General features: G+C 40.2%; 1 protein-coding gene across 3 annotated transcripts; it reads left to right on the top strand.

Annotated features, from left to right (window-relative positions):
* The first annotated feature begins 3,721 nt into the window (after nucleotides 1-3,721).
* usf1 (upstream transcription factor 1) lies at nucleotides 3,722-10,577 on the top strand. 3 transcript variants are annotated; one of them, XM_080771659.1, is made up of 11 exons: nucleotides 3,722-3,795; nucleotides 4,186-4,252; nucleotides 4,916-4,965; nucleotides 5,096-5,208; nucleotides 6,307-6,420; nucleotides 7,489-7,642; nucleotides 7,990-8,077; nucleotides 8,250-8,308; nucleotides 8,424-8,518; nucleotides 8,759-8,887; nucleotides 9,271-10,577. In XM_080771659.1, exons 2-11 carry the CDS (start codon nucleotides 4,245-4,247, stop codon nucleotides 9,358-9,360), a joined length of 900 nt encoding a protein of 299 aa, XP_080627785.1. In that variant the 5' UTR covers nucleotides 3,722-3,795; nucleotides 4,186-4,244; the 3' UTR covers nucleotides 9,361-10,577. The 3 variants fall into 3 exon arrangements, with proteins under 3 accessions (XP_080627785.1, XP_080627783.1, XP_080627784.1); XM_080771657.1 differs by having other exon boundaries at nucleotides 8,424-8,524; XM_080771658.1 differs by lacking the exon at nucleotides 3,722-3,795 and adding an exon at nucleotides 3,820-3,842 and having other exon boundaries at nucleotides 8,424-8,524.
* Nucleotides 10,578-10,655: the final 78 nt, after the last annotated feature.

Raw genomic sequence — 10,655 nt, 5'->3', positions numbered from 1 at the left:
TTGCGTATTGAGATAAACACGCACGCGCGCGCACACGCACGCACACACACACACACACACACACACACACACACACACACACACACACACACACACACACACACACAAGCTGTGCCTATTGTAGAGCAGCTGTATATCAAGGTGAGTTACTGTACCAGTGCCAGTGTCTGTTTACTATGACAAATGAAACACTTTAGTCTGTCTGTATACACTATGTACACTAATGTTTTTAATGCGACTGTACATTTTTTTATTGTGTTGTGTTATGAATACAAGGGACCTCAGACATCTTGGCACCTTTTTTGGGATGACTGGATCCTTGATGAGTACCTTCTAATTCTAATCTTCAATATGATTTAATTTATAGCACTCTGAGAGTCCCTGTGAGTGACAAGTGCAATACAAATAAAATATGAACAACAAATTACCTCTTATAGTGACTTATGTACTCACTGTATAATGGATTTTAATGCATTTTAAGAGTGACTATAAAGCATTATAAAATGATTGCAATGTCTTACAACTATGATATTTAACATAGATAGAAACTGTCATTACACAATGGTTTGTGTTATGAGTGCGTATAGAACTGTGTTATATGCATTTATACTTGGCCTTATAATGATTTATAACACATTGGCTGGATGTACAATTATAGAACGCCTTTATCCAAGGCTCTTTACATAGATTGTGCATTACATTCACCCATTTACACATGAGGAATTAAACTGCAAGGCACTAACGTTTCAGTGTCTTGCTCAAGGACACTTCGACACTAACTCTAGCCCGGGTTTGAACTGGGAACCTTGTGGTTGCCATCTAGCCATCCACGACAACAATGTGTTATAAATCAGTATAAGGCCAAGTATAAATGCATCATGAAATGCATATAACACAGTTCTATACGCACTCATAACACAAAACATTGTGTAATGACAGTTTCTATCTATGTTAAATATCATAGTTGTAAGACATTGCAATCATTTTATAATGCTTTACAGTCACTCTTAAAATGTGTAACCCCACCCACTCCTCTCAAAACCCCACCCACTCCTCCTCCATAACCCCGCCCACTCCTCCTAGGAGAAGCCCCGCCCCGATCTGCGGGCTGCATTCAGGGGTACATGATGATGAACTCTCCAGTGACGGAAGTAGCTAGTGGCTCCTCGAAAAGTAGCTAAAAGTCGCCAGGGGTGGGATATGCGCGCGCGTAGCGCGCGCCGCCCCTAGCGACTTTTTTGCGTCCCTAGCGACTTTTAGGAGCCCCTAGCAACGAAAATATGTAGCCAGCCCAGAAAAACATTTGTCATTTATGTGCACTTAGTTTGTATCATCTCTTCATTTGATAACACATCGTTTAAACTCATTGTAATATAAAAAAAACATACCTCAATTCAACTAATGTTTAGAACGCTATTTTGTTCCGATCCATACAGGAATTAGATACTTTATGCATCCGAGTGTGTATTTTATTTTTACTAGCAGACTAAACTGAGCTGCCAGTACTTCCTCCTTTCTTGAGGGCGCGTTCGGAAATACCGCACCGGAGCGCACTCGCCTCATAGAGTTATTAGGTGCGTGTATGCGCGCGTGTGCGCGCGTATCACCCCCGTCTCCCATAAATTCCATAGTAACACCAGCGCCTGTGTGTGTGTGTGTGTATTTATCGCTCCCATTGTAACAATAACCAATATTATATATACACACACACACACACACACACACACACACACACACACACACACACACACACACACACACACACACAATATAGGCCTAATTGAAGGTCGCAATTATATTATTATTATGTGATTATCGAAGGTTAACTATAGAATCGTACGTCACCCAAAATCCCCATACATGGGGAAAACCCACATTGTGCCCGTCTCGTGACATCATTATGACATCATCAGGGATGATAGTAAATCAGGGATTATTATAGTAAATGCGACCTGCTATGGAGATCAATATTAGTATAGGGACTATAGGATATATGTCAGAACTTGTTCTGACATTATGTTGATCGTTCCTCCTCCGTCCTTCCTCTTCGATGTCTCCCTTTTATCTGATACCTGTCCATTTAAACTCTAGACGGGCCTGTTGACTGATACCTGTCCATTTAAACTCTAGACGGGCCTGTTGACTGATACCTGTCCATTTAAACTATAGACGGGCCTGTTGACTGATACCTGTCCATTTAAACTCTAGACGGGCCTGTTGACTGATACCTGTCCATTTAAACTCTAGACGTAGACGGGCCCGTTGACTGATACCTGTCCATTCAAACTACAGACGGGCCTGTTGACTGATACCTGTCCATTTAAACTCTGTTGTATTTGTTCTACATTTGAAAAAATGCTACATTTGTTTTAATGGGGATGATTTTTTTTATAAGCAAACACACTTATATTTCCAATAGACTTCCTATAAGATTCCTAATTGACACTTGACTTGAATGATTTTGTTTAAAGGCTTTGGCTGTTGGAAAATAATCCTATAGGGTTCTGTTGAAACAGAACAGGTTCAAATGGAACTTCAGACAATCCTACTGGAGTTTCTGAAGTTCCAATATAATCCTATAGGGTTCTGTTGGAACTTTGGACTGCATGGCTCTAGGTTCAAATGGAACTTCAAAAAATCCTACTGGAGTTTCAGCAGTTTCAATGGAATCCTATTGAAAAATCCTGTTGGACTTTCCAAAGTTGGATATAACCCAATAATCCTATTGGCACTTTGGAAAATCCAATTGGATTTCAAAATCCTGTAGGATCCTATTGGACATTTCGAAGATCCTATAGGACTTTTTGACTAGGGTCGTTTCCCCAGTAAAGGTAATACCAACCGACAGACGCATAGTCTCAGGGTCAGATTCTTCCTTTCAAAGGAAATAGAGCATGCACCTCCACTCTAGCCCAGGTGCTAGACAAAAAGGCAGTACAAGATGAAAAATAGAGTCTGCAACACTGGTATGAAACTCAGCTCCACTGGTTTATTAGATTCAACGTTTCGATCCCTTATAGGATATTCTTGAGTTTCATACCAGTGTTGCAGACTCTATTTTTCATCAGATTATTCCTTTCCCTCTAAAAAGGTGACTATCATCTTTGGTGAGTAATAAACTGACGCTGGATGGAGCTTTGATTCCTTTACCTCGATCAGATCGACACCGACACTTATATTAGGCGTTAGGGTTAGGCCTATAGGTTATTGGTTGATTGATTGATTGATTGATTGATTGATTGATTGATTGATTGATTGATTGATTGATTGATTGATTGAAAAACATTATTAACCGATTGTACAATGTGTGCAATGCAGTTCAAGGGTACAGGTCAATACAAAATCTGCTAGGATAAAACCAGAAAAATGTCAAAGTTATCAGTGATTTGATATGTGATTTCGGGACCACACTGTTTTACATTGGACGTTTGGAGTAGTAGCATGCATACCGGTATGTAACTTCATGGCGATTGGCGAGAATAGCTTTTTTCTTTTTTTAATTCATGCACAGCACTGAGTCACTAAACTCCAAGAAATGACCACACACGTCTGAAAGACTGAAACCATATGTCCAGGACCATCCATGATCCATGTGAGTTGAAATCAGATTCATAACTCTTTGCCAGTCTTTGGTCGAAATCATAGAGGTCGAAATGCAAATCTGCAACGTCTCTGTGGCGACAGAGTTCCATAGGACACTCATTTCAACGTAACACTGTCGCGCTTGCGCAGATCAGACGGTGACCCATCCAACTCTGTTGACAAATACCGGGGGAGGGACCACTCCACTGCGTCGTAAGTACATCTTTGTCCAGATGATAGCATATTAACAATCCAACCTTGTAAGATAAATATAACTTATTAAATGTCGCATTACATCATATCCGCCAGCTGGGGCAAATACATACTCCATAAGCCTCATAAACCACGGCTAAGGAAAAGTGCTTTGTGGTCTGGTCGAACATCTGCATAAAACCGCTGGGGCCGAGTAGCATTGTGTAGGAATGGATCCAGTAGCACTGTAGCATTTACCGTGCATTACAATGGAACAAGCACGGTTCAACTCAACTAGTAGCTTGTGGAGTGCACGCATTGACTACATAAAGTCGTATTCTTGCGCTGGTTGCAAACGTTTGTTCACTCGATCGTGTTTCTCTTTTCAAACTTGTGAACTTTCTCCTATAGTCTGGGCTCCAGAGTGAGTGAGTGAAGGCGGTCTCCTCATCTAAAGACTGTTGGTGGAAATGAAGAGGTTAGGAACTGTATTATTTTGGGGTGGAATGCATACCATTTCTTGATTGATTGAAATATTTATTAACAGTTTGCAGAATTACAATTCAAGCACAACTCAATACAAAGACTGTTAACTGTGAGTGGACGACCCAATAAAGCATTACTCTTGTTAACAAGAGGGTCCACCTTGTTCAATTCATCAAATCATTTAGAGACATACAAATATACACTTCTATAAAGCCAAAGAACAGAACGGGACTTCATCATAAAGGTGGTAAAAAGGAAACATACAGTGAGGGGGGAAAAGGGGTGGGTGGATGGAGGGGATTCAGATTTTACGGGGGCCAGTTTTGAATTGCAGTAGGTGCCCTTTGAGAGCGGATTTGAAGGAGTCAAGGGAGTCTTCATGACTGTTGGTAAGGTGTTCCACATTTTGGTGGCATAGGAGCGAAAAGAATGCCATAATTGCCATTGCATGTCTTTAAAATCTCTTGATGAATTGAATACACAGGACTGCCTTATAGGGCTTTTTGTGTTATCCTTTTAGCATCATTATTAGGGTATAGTCCACTGTACTATTTACAAACTGTTAATAAAGTATTCAATTGAATAATCAAACCATGAATGAAACAGCATAATTATCAATGCTAATCATAATCCACCACTATATCTCTGTATGCAGTCAGCAGAAGAGCCCGGACCCAGATGGGACCATTACTACCAATGAGGAAGGTTGGTGAAACTGAACGTTTTTTGAGTTTTAGCTTTGAAAATTAGGATGGTTTTGCTATTATATAATTGAAAACATGGTGTAACGCATAACCTAGTAATAATTTGACTAAATCCATATCTGTTTTCTCAGGGTCGGTGGCCACAGCAGAAGCTCCAGCTGCTATTGCCACCATACAGTCTGCCACCACCTTCTCTGACCAACCTATCAAATATCTCTTCAAGACAGAAGGAGCTGGTGGGCAGGTAGGATTTAGGGAAAAGGTGTTTTCCTTACAGTAGCTTCTAATGCTAATTTTCTATTCAGAAACAAGGTCATGTCAGGAGGGAACAACCAGGGACCGGATCTAACAGAGTGAACCAGGGGAGGTCCAACCAATCATAAACTAGAATACAATCACAGAGAATATGTGATTACAATATGATACTGCTGAGCTGTGTGTTCATGTCATTATTATCAAAACAGTCTTGTGTTCTTTTCCTAGGACAATGATTACACTGGTACTTACAGAATTTTAGAATACATTGTTGAATACTCATCTATCTATAAATGCACCAAGTCTCTACTCTCTATGTACGTACGTCTGTAATCCACATCAAATTTGACACACGTGTTCCACACCACCTGAGGGAGTGCAGTGCCGGTGTCAAGTCCGTCGGATCGCTGTCCAGAACAGCACAAAAGCCCGGATGGGGCCCAAATCCAGATCACCCCTAGATTAGATTTCCATATATGGAGCTGGCCTGTTCTGGCATGAATGAACAACACTCACCATGATAATGTAGCTCCTCCTTGGCTTTTAGATTATTTGGATTTGCACTGTCCCCACCCTCAAAATTCTAATGCAGTGAGATCAAATTATTCAGTGAATAACAGCATTGTCCACAGAAAAGCTAGAGCAAAGGTTTATATATATATCTCCTGGCATTTCTTTGCCCTCTAAGAACGTCATCACATCACAGACCTAACCCATCCCAGGAATGTGTTCTCCACACCAGGCCAGAGCCAGTTGAGCCACCTCCTTCTCTAACCCTAAACCTTAACCAAACACTTAACCTCTTCTGATTCATTGACCCACACATTTAAAAGAAAAATGTTATAATCATGTTGATTTTTTTCCTGGTTAGTGTAAACCTTTCCTCAGGCAGTTTGGTTCATCAAAATTCACTGTTATAAATAATACTGTACTACTGTTTACTTGTTGAGAGATGCTATGTTGTTCTGTTATTTAGACCGATGGTAGGTGTGATTTCCATCCTTAATGCTGCTTATTCTGATCTTGCATTTTGTAAATGATTCTGAATAAAGGCTGAATAAATATAATAAATTGTGAAATGTGACAGGTGACCTACAGAGTGATCCAGGTGTCAGACGGTCAGCTGGAGGCTCAAACCGATGCAGGAGGTGCAGTCAGCCTGGTCACCGGGTTTCCTGCTGCTGCACAGTCTGTCACACAGGTGACAATCCAAACTCTTTCTTAACTCCATTTCACAGTTCACCACATTAACATAGTCACACCATTTTCATATTTATATCCCCATCATTAATATACACGAAATACTGGCTAAATGACACACTCAACCAGTTCTAACTTTATAACAACAATGATGTGTTTTGCTTTTATGTAGCATGCATGTATAATTTAGCTGTCAATTTGCTGTTAACTGGTGTACTGAGCCTACATGTAACCTAAATACCAAGTCAACTTCCTAGTTCACATGGTTAATAAAACTATTCTATTCATGAACAGGGTTTAACTGACAGACACAGACAGACACACTGGGCATTATCTTGCATTCAGCGCAAAGCAGCGCAATAGTGCTCCACAATAATGTTAGTTTGTCAATTTCACGCACAGTGCCCACATTGTATATTTTTTAATTACCCAATGCACTTGTGCGGCCATGGCCCTGAACGTTGGTCTTGAAGTGTGGTTTGGGCCCCGGTTAGTCTCTCTCTCCAATATAACTCTAAAAAAAGCTAGCTATGACACTTGAGCTGTGTTTAAGTTGGCAGTGGCACCATGTTGCACTGGTTGTATGATAGGGCCCAGCCCCATTGTATTACGTGTTTACATAAGATACACTCTGTCTCTAGTCTCTACAGACACACACTGCCTTTACATACACACACTACATATACGAGCAGTGTCTCTCTACAGATACACTACAGACACAAATACAAATGCTGTCTTCTCTGCAGTATACCATGCCAATTTGTGTATTTTATAGATATAAATAAAAGTGCCTTAAAGAACAGTTCCATGGGTGCCGGTATTTTCTTACAGAGATTTATTGTAAGTAAGTATATTTTCCAGATGTGCATCTGGTAAGAAAGTTGGAGTTGGAGTCGTGCATGGTCTTTGTACAGACACATACAGTCACACATCTACACACAGGCTCTCTGTTGACACTACACCCGGTATACACACACACACACACACACACACACACACACACACACACACACACACACACACACACACACACACACACGCAGTTGAATTGTTGTGTGTTATATTTCAGGCTGTGTTCTCCCAGTCAGAGGGTTTAATAGAGGGAGACGCCTCAGAGACACAGTACACATACTACCCTGCCACCATCGCAGACGCCACAACCGCTACCATGGTTACCACCGTACAAGCCTCTGATACGCTGCTGGGACAGAGCGCTCCAACAGGTGTGTGTGTGTGTGTGTGTGTGAGAGAGAGAGAGAGTGAGATTGATTGATTGATTGATTGAATACTTTATTAGTCAGAAATGTAAACAGCATGGAGGTACAGTAAAATGTTTAGGCTAAAAGGATAACACTAAAACGCCCTGGAGTTTGTTTCCATTGTCATCCTATGTGTGCCTGTGTGTGTGTGTGCGTGTGTGTGTGTGTGTGTGGGGGGTGGGGGGGGATTTACATTGAAAAGTACTGCTAGAACAGGACTATGACATGGTCACTTTGCTAAGCAATAATGTGAGTATTATATATATATTGAATTCTTGTACAGGCACATTTAACAGTCCTTTTTCCCACAGGGCAGGTATATGTGATGATGTCACCACAGGACGTTTTAACAGGAGCCAATCAGAGGACCATCGCACCACGCACGCAGCCGTACATAGCGTAATGGCACATTGCGTATATTGCATTATTATAATATTATTATTATTGGTTGACTAGAAGTCTCTTGCTCTTACTCCAACCTTGTACTTTATAAGTCACTCTGAAGTCACACTAGAGTCTGTGATATCTAAAAAAGATGTTATGTAAATATGTTGTACTGATTGGTTTGTAGAAAACAGGACACTCCTCGGGCTTCAAGAGATGAGAAAAGGAGAGCCCAACATAACGAAGGTGTGTGTTCATAGTTCAGACATGCTCTGATATGCTATCAGGAAATACTACCAGACCTGTGAATTTTAGAGGTCAAGAATCCACCAGATAACAGAATTTGTGATTTCTTCTGAAGTTGAGCGCCGGCGCAGAGACAAGATCAACAACTGGATTGTGCAGCTCTCCAAGGTCATTCCAGATTGTAACGTGGACTACACCAAGACGGGCCAAGTGAGTGTGAGTTAAAGCGACTGCAACCCCTTTTTCTTGGTCAAATACATGAATATGAATGTGATACATTCTACAAAGATAGTATGTTAAATTGAATGTTAGTAGGATGTCACATGTACCATGTAATGTATCAGAGTGTATTATTTCACTCCGTAGACCGCAGAGACTAAAGGCACATAAAGGCTCTTGAATTTTACAAAATGTAAAACTTAACATGCCTCATCTTGTGTCTGGTTCCAGAGTAAAGGAGGGATCCTGTCCAAGGCATGCGACTACATCAAGGAACTACGGCAAAGCAACCTGAAACTGGGAGAGGACATCAGCACCCTGGATCGTCTCAGGATTGACAACCAATTACTGAGGCAGGAGGTAGAGTAAGATGTTTAGAACAAGCGTTTTCTACGTTCTTCTGCTAAATAGGTGTGTACAAAACATCCACGTCACCTTTGTGTGTATGCCTAGTCCACACTTATTTAAGAAGACGGCGCTCTTTGTTTGAAAGTTAGCAAGTCTACATGTTTCATAACTGCCGATCAGAGGTGGAGACAATAAATATCGGTGTCTACTGCAGAATAATTTGTCCCTAAAATGAATGCTTGAGTGTAACATTTCCCAATGAAGTAAAAAAGCCAGATGTTAGTGTGTGTACGTGGGTTTTTTGTCAACTGGAAAAGGGCCTTTATGAACAAATATATTGCCAGTACAGTGAACAGTGCCGCTGCTAAATGCCTAAATTGTAAATTGTTGCTCAGGTGGAAGACTGGAATTCTAAGAACCAGATCCTGAGGAACCTGCTGAGACAACATGGCATCGTGGGCTCGTCCACCACAGACCCTCAGTGAGAAGAAGTCAAGTGATGACCACACCGAAGATAACGGCAAGCCAAAATAGTACTTGAATGTGACCTGCTCTCTTCAAATCAGTCAGATGTCACTCATACTCATGTTGAGTTAAATGTGAATATAACATCTTGATTCTTTTGGTCTGTTGTTGGCTTTTATTGGGTTACAATCAAAAGGAGGATTTTAGGATTTGTAAATATTGTTGCCCCGTTCACATAGGTTGGAGACTTGTGGATAGGCTTGTATGCCTGCCTTATAAAGACAATCGCTAGAATTCATTCAGAAGAAAATGGATAGCATGTTGAACATGAATATTTTGGCAGCCAGTAACACAGAGGGAGTCGTATACTGTGAAACTTTAACACTGTTGTGTCGTGGTTAAACGCCAATTCCAGACAGATTATAATTGTTACACTTTGAGGCCATTTTGGTAACGGTCGATATTTGAGTTGCCCAATTTGTGTGATTATTTTGAGGTTAGAACTAATGTTGGTCTTTCAGAAGCTGAAAATCTCTTTTCATAACTCAGTGACATCGGACTGATTTGGTACAGCAGGTTACCTATGTAATCGATTGTGCATGATAAAGCGCAGGTCTTTGAATATTCATTGACTAGTAAGTTCAGCAAATTTATATTCTCTTCTCATTCAGCTACTTTGCTCTGAAATATTTGCAAGTATTCAAATACTGTTAGATCTTTTTATGAAGACTGTTCTGTTGAAAAAAGATTGAGGCAATGTCAAACTTGAGAAGCCCTTTCTGAATGCCTCCTTCAACAAACATGTTATGATTGTTCCATCAACATTTCATAAGCTCTTAACATAATGAATTGAAAACATGTCATGTCAGTGTCATTTGTATTTTATTTGTTTATATTTTTCTTAAACTTTTCAATTCTGTATTTTTTTTATTATTAACAAACGCACTCTCATGCTGAAGTCTCCAAAATATTTGTTTCTCTGACTTTTCGTCAGATTGAGCAGATGATATAAAACAATTCATCAATGGTTAACAATTTTGCTTTGTATTTCTTTCCATTAAACTCACCGGAGACTATGTACAATTGCATTGCAACAATGTAACTAACTATAACCTAACCAACCAATTGATTGAGTAGGTAGTTTCTAAGCATTGCATTGTATGTAACCAACCAGTATGTATGTCTTTATACAATTAATAACAATAAAAAATGAGCGAAACAGCCTGGGTCATGATGACAGCGTTACATTATTATTATAATAACATCATCCATTATCAGGTGACACTGTTCCTTTAAGAAAAGGGGGCATTGGCTT

The sequence above is a fragment of the Protomyctophum bolini genome (assembly GCF_963924005.1).
Source record: "Protomyctophum bolini genome assembly, chromosome: 9".
In the NCBI taxonomy this organism is placed as follows: Eukaryota; Metazoa; Chordata; class Actinopteri; order Myctophiformes; family Myctophidae; genus Protomyctophum; species Protomyctophum bolini.
Note: the sequence above shows the minus strand (reverse complement) of the source record. Positions and strands in the feature narration are given on the sequence as shown.

Bases quoted from the DNA above. Each gene is read 5' to 3' on its own strand.
- usf1 (XM_080771657.1), top strand. The intron at 5,209-6,306 runs GTAGGATTTAGG...GAAATGTGACAG, and splicing joins CAGAAGGAGCTGGTGGGCAG to GTGACCTACAGAGTGATCCA. The intron at 8,888-9,270 runs GTAGAGTAAGAT...ATTGTTGCTCAG, and splicing joins ACCAATTACTGAGGCAGGAG to GTGGAAGACTGGAATTCTAA.